The 15,909-nt window shown below is 36.7% G+C and overlaps 2 protein-coding genes across 2 annotated transcripts; both read right to left on the bottom strand.

Moving 5' to 3' along the window:
- Window positions 1-649: 649 nt before the first annotated feature.
- LOC124506052 (olfactory receptor 8H1-like) lies at window positions 650-1,597 on the bottom strand. Its single transcript, XM_047072058.1, has one exon. The coding sequence runs from the start codon at window positions 1,595-1,597 to the stop codon at window positions 650-652; it is 948 nt and encodes a 315-aa protein (XP_046928014.1).
- An 8,843-nt stretch (window positions 1,598-10,440) lies between these two features.
- LOC124506051 (olfactory receptor 8I2) lies at window positions 10,441-11,373 on the bottom strand. The gene has a single exon (XM_047072057.1). It carries the CDS (start codon window positions 11,371-11,373, stop codon window positions 10,441-10,443), a length of 933 nt encoding a protein of 310 aa, XP_046928013.1.
- Between the last annotated feature and the right edge of the window lie 4,536 nt (window positions 11,374-15,909).

Raw genomic sequence — 15,909 nt, 5'->3', positions numbered from 1 at the left:
ATGCTACTTGGTGATGAAAAAGAATAAAATCTTGCCATTTGCAACAACGTGGATGGAACTGGAAGTTATTATGCCAAGTGAAATAAGTCAATCAAAGAAAGACAGATACCATAAGATATGATTCATATGTGGAACTTGAGAAACTTAACAGAAGACCACAAGGAAAGGGAAGGAAAAATAATATACAAACAGAGAGAGAGACAAACCTTAAGAGACTTTTAAATACAGAGAATAAACTGAGTATTGATGGCAGTGGGGGTGGGAAAAATGGATGATGGGCATTGAGAAGGGCACTTGTTCTGATAAGCACTAGGTGTTGTATATAAGTGATGAATCCTGGGAATCTACTCCTGAAGCCAAGACTACACTGTATGTTTGTTAACTGACAATAAATAAAAATAAATAAAAACATTCAACACTGAAAAAAAAAACATGCAGTTAGACCATAGATTTAAAACATATTTCATGGTTTTCAATTACAACATGGAATTTCTAAAGACATCTTCCTGGAAATGTCCGAGATCATATTTTGTCAAGTAAAGAATGGTTCAATGGAAATACAAACAAATTAAAGGAGTTTTTGGAAAGAGACAAAAGAAATACACTATATGGAAGAAGAAGAGCAATGAACTGAAAAGTTGAGCATCACCTATTTCAACTGCCCAGAGCCCTCGCCCTTCCGCATGACTCTAAGGAGAGCATTTTTCACTTCTTTGTTCCTGAGACTATAAATGAGTGGATTCAGCATGGGGATCACAATAGTATAAAAAACAGAAGCCATTTGATCCTTTCCCAAGGAATATGACTTACTTGGCTTTAAATAAGTAAAAATCATAGTGCCATAAAAGATGGCGACTCCCAGGAGATGAGAGGCACAAGTAGAGAAGGCTTTTTTCTTTCCTGAAGTGGAAGTAATTTTCAGGATAGTAGACAGAATGGACACATAGGACACAGATATTGTGATAAGAGACACCATTAGAGTGGAGCCAGCGACAATAAATATCATGATTTCAATGCCATGTGTGTCAGTGCAAGACAAGGCTAAAACTGGGGTTGTGTCACAGAAAAAGTGATGGATTACATTGGAGTCGCAGAAATTCAACCTGCTCATGCAAAGCCCATTGACAAAGGAGTCCACAAAGCCAATCACATAGGACCCAAAGATGAGGTGAGAGCAGAACCTTGCGGACATAACCACTGGGTAGTACAGAGGATTGCAGATAGCGACATAGCGATCATAGGCCATTGAGGAGAGAAGGAAACATTCAGTGGCGCCCAAGAAGACAAAAAAGGACATCTGGGTGAAGCAGCTCGTGTATGAAATATACTTGGTGGAAGTCAGTAAGTTCTGTAAGGTTTTAGGTGTGATGACAGTTGAGTAACTGAGGTCAAGAAATGACAGGTGACGGAGGAAAAAATACATGGGGGTGTGAAGCTGGAGATCCAGGCGGGTGATCAATATCATCCCCGCGTTTCCCAGCACAGTAACCAGGTATATCAGGAGAAACAGCATGAAAAGGACCAGCTGGATCTCTTCAGAATCTGTCAGCCCCATAAGGATGAAGTCAGGCACATGTGTGTTATTCTTTCTACCCATAGCTTTCAACTGCTTTGAACTGTGAAAAAAGTCAAAGTTGACCCTTAACAGGAATGACTTCAAAAAGCGTGTTTATGTGAATGACATGGCGTATTTACATTAGTGGGGTGTTTCTAGAAATTGATGGTAATGAGTGATTTATAAAATATGACTGAAAAAAATCTTAATTTGATTGCCAAATATAAAAATGGAAATAAATTCACCTTTGAATACAAGATAATGAAAGCTAACATGTTGAATAATTAAAATGAGCCCAGTCTGTTCTAAATGCTTCTTAATGTATTTAGTCCATGTGACATATTGTACCCCAGGTGCTACTACTCTTAGCCACATTTTTATATGAGAAAAAGTTCAAGAAATTTATTCAGAGTCAGGGCTATTAAATGCTGCTCTGTGATTCTACAAGTTAGATTGACTCCAGAGAGCATGCTCATACTACTATATTCTTGTTTATAATTAATTTCAGCAAACCTGAAAAAAAGTTAGATAAATCATAAATGATGATATAAAAGCAATTTTAAAGCATCATTCAGTGTCCTTTTTTTAATATTATTTAATACAAATGACAAATTTCAAACTTAGAGGACTTTAGTTAAGTGTATTAAAATTGTAGACCCCATATTGGTTTGTTTCCAAAAGGTGTGTTTTCCTAATCTGAACATTTAAAATAAAAGTTTGAAAATATATTCATTACTCATAGACCCTGATTCCACTAACTCTATATTTCTGATTCCACAAATCCTGACATTATTTGGGGAAAGTCTAAATGACATGTGTATGCATACTATTCTGATAATGTCCCCATTATATTTGATCCCAACTAAATTAAGACCTCTAATTTTGAGAGAATAATACTTACTGTGAACGAAAGTTGGAGGGGAAAAAACCTTTCTTCCAACACGATCCACCTAGAAGGTTGTCAACCTCAAGTTCTGCTCACAAATCAAATATGAAAAACATTTGAGCTGAAAATTTCTGTAATATAATACTTGTTTTCTTTAAGTTCTCTTTAAATTTTAGTGCATTCATTCTGAAATAAAAAATAATCAACCTGGAAATTTTGTTCAGGTCCTGGTCAAACAGGAAAATTATTTCTAAAAAGAATATCAGGAATCTATTCTGAACATAAGCAGAGCAGAATATGTCTTACCTGTCATCCTGATAATTCCAGGACACCTCATGTACTGGGGACTGAAGATAATGCAACATTTGGTCATCCCTGTGGACCAATTTCTAAGGAAGATTGCTTGGCATGTCTCCAAGGACAAAAGTTCAAGGACTAAATGTAGCTATGATAGGTTTGAGAAAATAGTTGTCTTTTTCCTTAGAAGTCACACAATGAAGAGTCTGGTGGTGTGATTTTCTTTTGGGATGCTCTAAATTTTTGACTGGGATGGTGAAGAAGTTATTTCTATTTTTTCTTGTGTTCAAATACATCAATTTATATCAAAGTTTTACCATTTTATTTCTCCTATTTTATAAGGCTTATGGGCAAGGAAAAATAATTTCTCCTCTACCTTTCTAGATTCTTGGCTGAGACACCCCCTCCTCTCATAATAAAAGACATATTAACAAAAGAAAAACAAACAGAAGTGTAATAACTTGTATATTTATTGTATACATGGGAGATTGTAACCAGAAAGAGTTAGGGGGCCCCAGAAAAAGAGAGAGCTTTCTTAACATAAGAAAAATCATTTTAGGTCCTGGCCATCTTGTGTTCTATGCCTGACCAGCACATCTTACCCCAAACATATTTTTGAGTTATTTTTGGAGGATTTAAGTCTCTTTGAGCCCTCAAACACTGGACCAGTTGGAGCCAGGGAATTGATGATACTGACTCTTGCCCACCCACTCAACTTTGGTCAACTATGACAGACTCTATCACCTTAAGGTGACTTTTGCCCCAATTCTATGCTGAATCCCCCATTGTGTCAGTCCCTTCATGAATATGCATGCACCCTTAGCTTAAAACTTCCCCAATTTTGTTGTCTGAGGAGACACTGTTTAGGGAAATATCCCCAGTGGTCTATTTTACTTGTTGCAAGTAAAATCCTTCCTTTCTACTCCTTGACATGGTTGTATCTTTTGGCTCCACACCCACCAAGAGGTGAACCTAGTTTCAGGTGACAAGATGACCAAGAAAACTAACTCCCCAAGTGGCCCAAGTCACCACCTTAAACACTATCTCCTGTTAAACACAAAAGATGGAAGCCAGTTGTAGGAAGTTACTAGGAAAATCACAGAAAAAAAAGGGCATGCTCGTTATTCAGATTTAAATTCATGCCTTCTCCATTCTTGGTAGTTTCTAGAGATTTAGTTCTCTTCTTCCTGGTACAAAGAGGGAGACATTTACATCAATGGAGATTTTCCTTATAAATGTAAATGTCTTTTACAAAACAGTGAGTTCTATTTGGTTTTCAGAGCTTCTGTTGTGTCTACTATTTCTTAAAAATCACCAGCACAAGAAAAACGCTTACGCCAAAGAGACATATTTTGGGAGTGGCAAATTCCACTTCCCTTCAGGTTCAATTAATTTTTTGTTTGTTTTTGCTTCTGCACCTAGTAATGACTTCTTGTTTTATTCACATTTTGCTGTCTGTTTAATAATACAGGAAATTAATATTTGCATTATTAATCTGAGTGTTACTTCACTTTTAACTTATATGTAGTGATATTAATTATTCCAATTGTGGCCTATTATTAGATAAGGTAAGGTTATATTTGTTTTTATTTCTTACTTGACTAATAGTAATTCAATATTTTAAAAAGTCTGTGTTTTTAATTTGCAAGCTAAATGACACATTTTTTTCTTTTTTTAATATTAATTTTATTTTAGTTTTTTAATGTTTATATATTTTTGAGAGAGACAGAGACAGAATGTGAGTGGGTTGGGGCAGAGAGAGAGGGAGGCACAGAATCTGAAGCAGGCTCCAGGCTCTGAGCGGTCAGCACAGAGCCTGACGCAGGGCTCAACCTCACTAGCTGTGAGATCATGACCTGAGCCGAAGTTGGATGCTCAACTGACTGAGTCACCCAGGTAACCCTCAAATATTAATTTTAAATTGTGTTGCATGCATGCAGAAAATGTGACCTCTTTTAAGTTAAATGTGTAAATTTATTGATATTTATGGATTAATTGCAATCAATTAGTATAAGCAGCTCATATATGCCAGGAAAGAAAGGCTTATATGTTGATATGGAAGTCTGGCTTACCAACTATAGTATTCATAGATTGTAAATTCTCAGCAGGGGGAAACAAACAAAAATACGAAAATCAGTGATACAACATATTAGGAGGTGAGAAGTGCCGTAAAAAAATAAAATGTAAAACAGCTTAAGTGATGGAGTAGGGGCAAGAGGAAGCAATCAGACATAGAGTGGTCAAGGTAGACTTCAATGAAACATTGGCATTTGAGCAAAGATTTGAAGGAAGAGTTAGTCATGTAGGTACTTGGACAAAAGTGTTTCAGACCATTGGGAACATCAGTTGATGGACCATGCAGTTGGAGGAATAGCAAATACTGTGTAGTAAGTATCATTCTATTGTGGGAGCAGAGGTGACCAGAGAAATAACAGTGAAGTACCTGGATGTCAATGGTGACAAAGGCGGTGAGGAAGAGCAAAGTGAAGAGAGCATGGAGACAGTTGGACTTACTATCTTCAAATAACCTTTATTCTCAGAGAAACCTTTAGTGATAGGGTCACACTGAAAGATGTGGAGACACACAAAAATATCTGGAGGAAATGAGGGGCAGGCCAATGGAATAGTAGAAATAATGTTCTATACAATGATTTCCTTCTTCCTGAAGCCAGCGTCCATCTTGTCAGTTCAGATGGAAGGATGAACACCAGAGGTTCTATCAGCTCCAGGTATGGGGCTGGTCAAGGAACACTGAGCTCAACGGGTAAAGACGCCTGCTTATCATTCAAAGGAGCCTGTACGTAGGACAAGTACTTAACCAGAATCACCCTAGGGATATAATTATCAGACATGCCTAATGAGCTCTCCAACATAAGGAGTAAAGATATATTTTCATATCCCAAGTCTCAGAGCATGCTAGCATGACCGCATGGGCCTCCAGTCAATGCATCCACCTTCCCAGGGACCACTGCCACAAATTTTACCCTTAAAAATCCTCACTTTCAAGGTATCAGCGAGTTCAAGACTTTAGAGCATTGTCTCCCTGTTCTTCTGGGTGGTGCTACACCAATAAATAGCCTCTTTCTCCAGACAAAGCCTCGGTGTCCATTTTTATTGGCTTGCTGTGCATGAGTTGGAGAAACTCTCCTTTGGTTTGGTTACATTCCTAATGTTTTACCTCACTTAACTTTGGCAAAAATTGTGTAAAGATATACTGGAGTTTGTATTTTGGGTTTTTTTTCCTCTAAATTTTTATTTAAATTCCAGGTAGTTGACACACAGTGTGCTATTGGTTTCTTGTGTAGAATTTAGTGATTCATCACTTACATACAACTCCCAATTCTCATTACAACAAGTGCCCCCCTTAATGCCCAACAACTATTTCCCCAACCAGTAACCATCAGTTTGTTATCTATAGTTAAGAGTCTGTTTCTTGGTTTGCCTCTCTCTCTCTCTCTCTTTATTGTTTATCCCTGTGTTCATTTGTTTCATTTCTTAAATTCTACATGATTGGAATCATATACTGTTTGTCTTTCTCTGACTAACTTATTTCACTTAGTCTAATACCCTCTAGCTCCATCCACGTTGCTGCAAATGTTAAGATTTCATTCTTTCTTGAGGCGCCTAATTGGCTCTGTGGGTTAAGCAACCAACTTCGACTCAGGTCATGATCTCACAGTTTGTGAGTCTGAGCCCTGCATCCGGCTCTGTGCTGACAGCTTGGAGCCTGGAGCCTGCTTCAGATTCTGTGTCTCCCTGTTTCTCCTCCCCACTCACACTGTCTGTCTCTCTCAAAAATAAAAACATTAAAAAATAATAATACAAATATTTCATTCTTTCTTATGGATGAATAATCTAGTGTGTGTGTGTGTGTGTGTGTGTGTGTGTGTGTATGTATATATACATGTGTATATACATATGTATACACCACATCTTCTTTATCCATTCCTCAGTCGATGAACATTTGGGCTCTTTCCATAATTTGACAATTGTCGATAAAGCTGCTATAAACACCAGAGAGTTTGTGTTTTGACTCACTTTTATAATTTTCGTCCTTTTAGAGGAATGTATTACACTGAATAAATGCAAAATAACTTATATTTTCTCATAACACCTATATTTTTAGTTTCCTTTCCTGAAATGATTTTTTTCTTTTTTACTTGTTGACTTTTAGTTATTTTTAGATAGTTTGATCTACCCATTCTCTGCCCCATACTTTGAAAGACAGTTATCCAGTGCAAAGTCCTAAATTATTCTACACTTATTTCTCCCATTATCAAACAATATTCTGAGATGTATTTCTAATTTTTTAAAAAATTATTTTAGAGAGAGAGAGAGAGCTTGAGCAAGGGAGAGGGGCATAGGGAGGGGAAGAGAGAGAATCTTAAGCAAGCTCCACATTCAGTGCAGAGCCCAACACAGGGCTCAATCTCACAATCCTGAGATCATGGCCTGTGCCAAAATCAAGAGTCAGATGCTTAACCAACTGAACCATGCAGGTGCCTCTGAAATTTATTTCTGAATAAGCCTCTGATCTTTGTGTATGAGCACAAGTGTGAGTCTAACACTACCTGATATCAATAAGTCAATTCCATTCTACATGTTTTATTTTCATTGAGTAAATTGTTTCTTCAGGAGTTCCTGCAATACTTCTTAAAATAAAACAAGAAGAATAATATTATGATTTTTTTATCTTGGTATAAAGGTATGTTAAAGGTTGTGACACAGAAGGCAAGCTCAAGGAACACAAATGGTCAACAGGAATATTATAAGGGCACCGTAAGTTTAACAGATCGGAAAAACAAAAACACTCTGCATTTTCATATTGAAGCCCAGTGCATCATATATTTTAAATTGAATATTTTTTAGCATATTTTTTTAAAAGAAGATATCTGGCAAATTAAATATGCCCTGATAAGTTCTGGGACATGGTCCCAGATATGAGGGAGTGGATTATCTGGATTGGTCAAGGGCAAAAGTTTTGGGAGAGCCTGGCAGAAAAAAAGGACTGAAGAAACGACAAAGGCATGCATGACCTATTATGGAAAGATTTGTATTACAGGGTCCAAAGAGAAGGTACAGAAAGAGTAGCTAGAAGATAGACTAGTATAAGGGAAAGTATACCAGCAACAAATATGAAGAACATATTGAAAAACAAAGATGGACATTTGGGCATAAGTGTGGGCAAATAAAATATACTACTACTTCTTATGCTGGGCAAGAAAAGTGTGTTATGTTTTTGCTCCTAGACCAAGAACAGCAAAAAATATTAACACAAAAGAGCAATTAAATACATAGTTTTATTAATGCTAAATAAATGTTAAATCTTGAAATTATTTACAGCAGAATATACTTGCAATGCAAGAAAATAAAAATAATACATACAATTAAATCCAGGGTAAATATAAGTCACGTGTAAAAGCCACACAATTACAAAAAAAATTGAACAGTGTACTTAGAATGCATGAATGAAAATCCTTGGTGGAAAGAGGGGAGGAAAAAGGAAATATAATCAGTTGAATAGTTTTCAAAGCTGCTGGTGAAAAACCTTCAGAGCAATCAATCTGAGTCAGACGCTGTGCTCAGAAGGAAGAAAAAACTCACATAGGCTTAATGAAAGAGAATGAATGATGAGCTAGACAAACAGTAGCCTCAAAAGACCCATAAATTAAAGCATAGTAAGGGGGGCACCTGTTGGGATCAGCACCGGGTGTTGTATGGAACCCGATTTGACAACAAAATTCATATTAAAAAAATAAAAAATAAAGCATAGTATGTCTCATAAGGTGTCACTTACCATAGTTTATAACGTAAGATGTTGCTTTATAAAATGAAGGTTGCAAGAGTCAGAGCCCAGTAATATAGATCAGAGAAGAAAATTAAAAATTGCAAAGCAAATACATATATGGGCACACACAGATCCCTTCAGCCTCTCCCAAGACTGAAAACTGGGATTCTTCATTTACTTTGTTTGTGATGTGTGACCTATGAGAACCTCCTCCAACTTACGCCAGTTATTTACAATTATCTATACCAAGTATAATTCAGAGTGTATTTATTTACACATCCTAACTGTTGAAGGAAAAAAAGCCCTTTGACAAGAAGTATATCTGCTAGTCATTATGCCAGTTTTAATTTATAAATAAGCCATGATTTTTGAAAGAATTCTAGAAATGGAACTTTCTACTAATGTTTTTGAATATCAATATGCACGTGACCATCTGACTTCTACCAAAGAAAGACACAAACAGGAGAAAAGCAGAATCTACCCCCTCTATGCATCCATCACTATACAGGACACAGAAAGCATGGAAGTATTTACTTACATGTTGTGCATATGATACGTTTCCTAAATGTGGAGAGCACAGATATGAATAAGTAAACTCTGCTCTAAAAGAGCTTACATTCTTGTTGGCCAGAAAGAAATATTATTAATCACACACATGTTCTTGTAAAACAGCTTCATCAAATTTATCTTCAGTCCCTTTGGGCATATATTTTATTTTTTTATTTTTTTATTTCTTTTAAGTTTATTATTTGTTTTCAGAGAGAGAGAGAGAGAGAGAGAGAGAAAGTACGGTGGGGGAGGGGCAGAGAGAATCTCAAGTAAGTTCTACACTCTCAGGGCAAAGCCCAATGTGGGCCTGGGACCCAGGAACCCTGAGATCACGACTTTGAACTGAAGTCAGATGCTTAACCGACTAAGCCATGAGATATCCCTCAATGTATATTTTAATTTTTTAGTGTTTATTTATTTTTGAGAGAGAGAGAGCATGAGTGGATGAGGGGAAGAGAGAGAGAGAGCACGGTGGGGGGGCAGGGAGACAGAGGATCTGAGGTGGTCTCCACACTGACAGCAGTGAGCCCAATGCAGGGCTCGAACTCACGAACCTTGAGATCACGATCTGAGCTGAAGCTGGACGCTCAACGGATTGAGCAACCCAGGCATCCTTCAACGTATTTTTTAAAAGTGGTTGCCAGCGACTTTGACTACTGCTCGGTGACTTACGCACAACAAAGGCAGTACTGAAGGACACGTTCTTTCCAGTGGTTATTTGTAACAGTGCCTGAGGGAGTCCATTAAACGGAGTCCCTTTTCAAGGAAAAACAAAATAAAAGCCCAGTTTCTCCTTTTAATACTATAGACTTCACCGAGCATGTCTGCCTGATTTGGAAAGACAAGAATCTTTGTAATATACTTCCAAATGACTCAGGAATTGTGCTACAGCTGCTGCTTTATCGACACACACAGGCATTAAATGTTTACCAAATGTTTGAAGTTTGGGAGGCACATTATGGTTTTTTTGAAATAAAACTCTGCTGTGTTTGAGTTTAAGACCATACTCCGCCACATAGACATCACTTTTCTATGCCATCAAAGCTCACGTTTAACTATGTGGCCAAATGAATTCACATGATCAAGAGATTGCCTATATCACCCAGTGTCCGTTGACATTGTATTTGCAACTCACTGTGTAGACAGTATGTATACTCTATATGCTGAAACGAACTCCTCGTGCGCTGATTCAGTACTCTGCATAAACAAATAAAATAATATTTCGCCTCCCAAATTTCAAGACTCTAAGTTATGATTTAGTTTGCGTAAGCCTTTTGGGTTCATTTTCCGATTTTCCTGATTGTTGCGGTAATTGAATGCCTGAAACCACCCAGGTGAGTTTTAATTGTAACATGCACAGATTTGTCATGAAAAAAGTTTTCTATGCATGACTCTCAGGAGAGCATTTTTCACATCTCTGTTCCTCAGACTATAGATCAGTGGATTCAGCATCGGAATGACGATGGTATAGAATATGGACGCCACCTGTGCCTGGGTCAGGGATGATGTGTTATCAGGCTGCAAATACGTGAAAATCAGGGACCCATAGAAGATAGTGACGCCCATGAGGTGGGAAGCACAGGTGGAAAAGGCCTTCTGTCTGCCTGCTGCAGACTGGATCTTGAGAATGGCCGAGATGATGGCAACGTAAGTGACTGTGATGATGAGCAGAGAGCTAAGAAGGGTGGTCCCAGCTAAGACAAAGATCACCATTTCTGTGCTGAACGCATCCGCACAAGACAGGGCCAAAAGAGCTGTGGTATCACAGAAGAAATGATTGATGCTGGAATCACAGAATGCCAAGCTGCTTATCACACAGACGGATATCAGAGAATTCGTGAAGCCTATTGCATATGGCATGCCTCCCAGCCCGTTGCACACTTTCCGGGACATAACCACTGAGTACAATAAGGGATTGCAGATTGCTACGTAGCGGTCATAGGCCATTGATCCCAAAAGAAAACACTCACTACACACCAAACCCACAAAAAAGTACATTTGAACAAAGCAGGCAACAAAAGAGATGGTTTTCTGTTTGGATTGGAAATTTACCAGCGCCTTGGGTGTTACAGTGGAAGAATAAAATATGTCAATAAATGCTAAGTTGCTAAGAAAAAAGTACATAGGTGTGCGAAGATGAGAGTCAATTCTGATTAACATGATCAGCCCAAGTTTCCCCAGAACAGTGAACAGATAAATAAAGAGGAACATTAAGAAAAGACTGACTTGTAGTTCCGGGTGATTTGCAAATCCAGAGAGGATGAAGAGAGTGATCTCAGTGAAATTGTTCCCAGTCATTTTTATCAACTCAGGCCTTTTACTTTACCTGCTGAAAAGCAGAAACAAAAGTCAGAAAAGAATTCAAGCTTAAAGACTTAGTACCCAGAGTTGACCTAGACTCCAATAATGAGAGGGTCAAAGATGGCAGAATGATTTTGGAAGAGATTCTTCCTGGAATATACTACCATCTACTCCAGTCTACCGTTGGGCCCCAAATCATACATTTTGCAACTTACCTACTGGAATCAATTATATGATGTTCTTAGAGAGTATAAAGGCTATTTAGGAAAGAAAGTTCTATAATTTGTGAATTCAGTGATACCTTTGTGTGGCAGTTTTAATTTGTCAACACCTAACAGATACTTTAAAGGGTCATTTTAGGAGCTTAACAAGATCTTATATAAGCACACCTAATAGTTTCTTGTAGTCAATAAAGCTTTGCTAAATTTTTTAAAGAAAACATATATATATATATATATATATATACACACACATATATACACACACAGATATATAGATATATATATATATACACACACATATGTATTCATGTATATATATATATATATATATATATGAAAAATCCTACTTTACACGTTAATGATAAAATTCTTTACACCTTTTTTGTCACATACCCTTTCTATTGGTGAGTAAAGAAAGACCAAACATGAGAGTTAATCTATAACATAGCCAAATTGTTTTGTGCATGCGCTCAGCAAACATGTTTGCTCCTAAATAAAGCACATGGTTATCTGTGACATCAGGCAACAGACAATTCATTGCCAAAAACAGTAGTTTCCAAGTCAAAAATAGAAAGGCTAAAAATAGTAAAATAAATGTGATTTACAACCAAGTATTAAAACACAAGGTGATCTTACTAGAAATTAGAGAAGTTATTTGCCTAATTCAGGTGACATAAATATGATGGTTAATGCAAGTTTGTTTCAGATGTTTAACATTCCCCCCGAGTGATCCAAAGGGACTTGATGTTGTATCAAGGAGACTTGATCATTCAGTGTCTCCCACCCTCTCGAGGGTGCCTATTCATCACCAATCCATTTAACAAGCATTTAATCAATGAAGGCATTTCTTCTTGCCTTTCATTAGAGGCGCTTTAGTTTTCTTCTTGTTTATTTATTTATTTTGAGAGAGAGAAATCGAGAAAGCAGGATATAGGGGCAGAGGGAGAAAGAATCTCAAACATGCTCTGCACTGCCATTGCTAAGCCCGACGCAGGGCTCAACCCCACAAACTGAGATCATGACCTGACATGAAATCAAGTCAGAAGCTCAACTGACAGAGTCGCCCAGGCACCCCTGGAGGCACTTTTCTTAAGGTTTACTGAAAGATGCAGTCATGTAAAAAGAGGAAGAGAAAGGTTTTCAGTGTGAAAAACACGTCACACATTTTCAGAAAGAATATAAGATTAGACTTAACCCGAGATTTAGTCATCCAAGCGAAGCCTCTTTCGGTCATCTTCCTGTGATTTTGAGGTTTATTATCAGATGACAGGAAGAGAAGACATCATTCAATATTCACCAAATTCACCATTAGTTTTTGACATATATTTCCCTTATTTGCAGTTCTGGATCTCATGAATTGTTAATGCGACAGCTTTCATCTGTTGCTGTGGTTTAGCACAGAGCTCTATTTCCTATATAATGGAACTCTATTAATATTATGAAGTTGATGAAAAAAATTGCTGGTGTTGAGGAGAGTTCTGGGTAATGTGTCTATTATCTTTCATTGATAGAATGGAAATGACACCCAAGTTAACTACAATAACTATTTTCATGTGCCTTGTTGAGAATTAATATCTACTGCTTTAGCTCAAAGCTAGATTCACATTCAGGATTCGTGTTGTTCTTCATGTATTTCTAATGCAGTCCCAGGACAAAGAATTGTCTTCGGAAATGTAGTGTGTTAACACTCTTCTTATAGCAACATCTCTTCCCAAATCTCAAACTCATATCATAAAGGAATTGATCAATTAGCATCTTTGATCTCTTGAGATTTGCATTTTAATTGTACCCAAAGGCTTATTCTTAATTTGCCTGGGATACATTTCCAATGGAAATGTTCAGAAATACATATCCCTTCCTTTTGTGTATTTCACTTTAAATGGCAATGGATATACTGAAAAATATAATTGATATAGTTTTGAAAGTCATTTTTTATATTATTAGCATATATATATAATATACATAATATATAATATATACACGATACATGTTTATAGAATATAAATCATATATGATAATATATACATACAGAATATAGGAAAAATATATTCTATTCATATATTTTCTATATAAAATCTATTTTATTATAAAATATGTTCTAATCATATATTTTATCTACTCATATAAAATATATTGAGGGGTACCTGGGTGGCTCAGTTGGTTAAGCGGCTGACTTCAGCTCAGGTTATGATCTCATGGTTCGTGAGTTCGAGCCCCACCTTGGGCTCTATGCTGATAGCTCAGAACCTGGAGCCTGCTTTGGATTCTGTCTCCCTCTCTCTCTCTGTCCCTCCCTACTCACACTCTGTCTCTCTTTCTCAAAAAATAAATAAATAAACATTAAAAAATTGTTAAAAAATATATTGAAAAATATTTTATATATAATAATATATTCATATGGAATATATAGTATGGTATCATGATATATGATGTTATATGATTATATGATATATAATATATAATTCATATGATGTGATAAAATATAATATATAATCATATGTTATATATCATGTCACATATATGATATTATAACAGTGCAATATATATGTATATGTAATACAACTATAATATAACGTATATATAATAAATATGTAAATATATGAAGATTTTCTAAAACACTGACCACCATGAAAATATATAAGATACATGATGTTAGAGAATATCAGATCACTGTTGCCTCTGCCTGGGCTTCTCAGACAACCCTCCCAGCAAGGAAAAGTGAGCTTTTCCTATCTACTGATTAAATGGTGTTATTATACATTGAAATTACATTACCGTGATGTCAACAAATCATCTATGTATGTTTTTAAAGGTGTATTCATTTTTTCAGAGACAGAGACAGAGCATAAGCAGGGGAGGGGAGAGAGAGAGGGAGACACAGAATCCAAAGCAGGCTCTAGTCTCTGAGCTGTCAGCACAGAGCCCCTCGCAGGGCTGGAACTCATGGACTGCAAGATCATGACCAGAGCTGAAGTCAGCGCCTAACGGACTGAACCACCCAGGCGCCACTATGTATTTATTTTTAATGCAGGTACTCTGATTTTTTGTTGACTGTGCTCAATGATGCACACATGGAATCACTAAGAATGAAAATGTCATCTAGGAAAATAGACAAGAAACCTGAAGTAAAAACTCAAACTCTACTCCCAGTTTCAGGAATGGCTGATAGGAACTCAATTCACATCATTATTCCATTTGTTGTTTGTTTACTGTTTTAAAGCCATTTCCTAGGCCACACCCCTAAAACATTTCTGGGTTAGTAGGATCAGACCCACAAAGGTAAATTTTTCAAAATGCATCAGGTCCGTTGATGATTGACAAACATCAGGTTTGAAGGACCTCACAGACTCGTCTAAATTATTTTTCTACTGGAATTGTCATCTCTTTTTGGCTTATCTCTAAAAGGGGGTTAGAGGGCACCTGGGTGGCTGTCCGTTGAGCATCTGATTCTTGATTTCGGCTCAGGTCACGAGCTCATGGTGAGTGGGTTGCAGACTCCACTTGGGATTCTCTTTCCTCCTCTCTCTGCCCTCCTCTTCTCATGGTCTATCTCTCTCTCTCTCAAAAAATAAATGAATAAACTTAAAAAAATACACTAAAAAATAAAGGGAGTTAGTATTACAATGATTAAACAAGATAGATTCTGCATTGGAAAGGGGATAAATGCCTCTCTAATCCTGCTTTTCACACTAGAGATTTTTAAGAAGGAATAAAATCTACTATATATGTGCCATATCACTTACAAATGATCAGTAGACTCAGATATTTAGACAAAAGGAACAGAACAACATTTTTTATTTGCCCTATTATGTATCTTGAAAAAAATAAAACGTTAAAAGTCTTGGATCGTATACCTGAAATCTCAAATTTCTATCCATTCTCTTATTTTTTCGACACCCATCTATTAAGAAGCTATTAAATGACAGATACAGACAGGACTTGTTTTCTTGCACTTTACCACGCGTCACCAATATTGCATTTGTTTTTTTTTTTTGTTTTGGGTTTGTTTGTTTTTTTTTTTTTTGGTGGGGGGGGTTGTCTGCAGATTGAAGGTTTGTGGAGACTCATTGTCAGCAAGACCTGTAGGTGTCGTTTTTCAAATATCTTTTACTCACTTTGTGTCTCTTTGTCACATTTTGGTAATTTTTGCAATATTTCAAACTTTTCCTCATTATTATGTTTGAATGGCCATACTCTCATAATAAATCTTTAATGCATGAGTACTTGCTTCTTATAAAATGAGCAAAGAAAATGTTTTCTTGAGATGGGATCTACTCCTAGTGAAAAAGTCATCGAGATTGTTGAAACGAAA

This window comes from Lynx rufus, unplaced genomic scaffold, assembly GCF_022079265.1.
Source record: "Lynx rufus isolate CCGP_SWC_20201006 ecotype Redwood Valley unplaced genomic scaffold, mLynRuf1.p SCAF_9, whole genome shotgun sequence".
Classification (NCBI taxonomy): Eukaryota; Metazoa; Chordata; class Mammalia; order Carnivora; family Felidae; genus Lynx; species Lynx rufus.
This window is presented reverse-complemented; position numbering and strand designations above follow the sequence as displayed.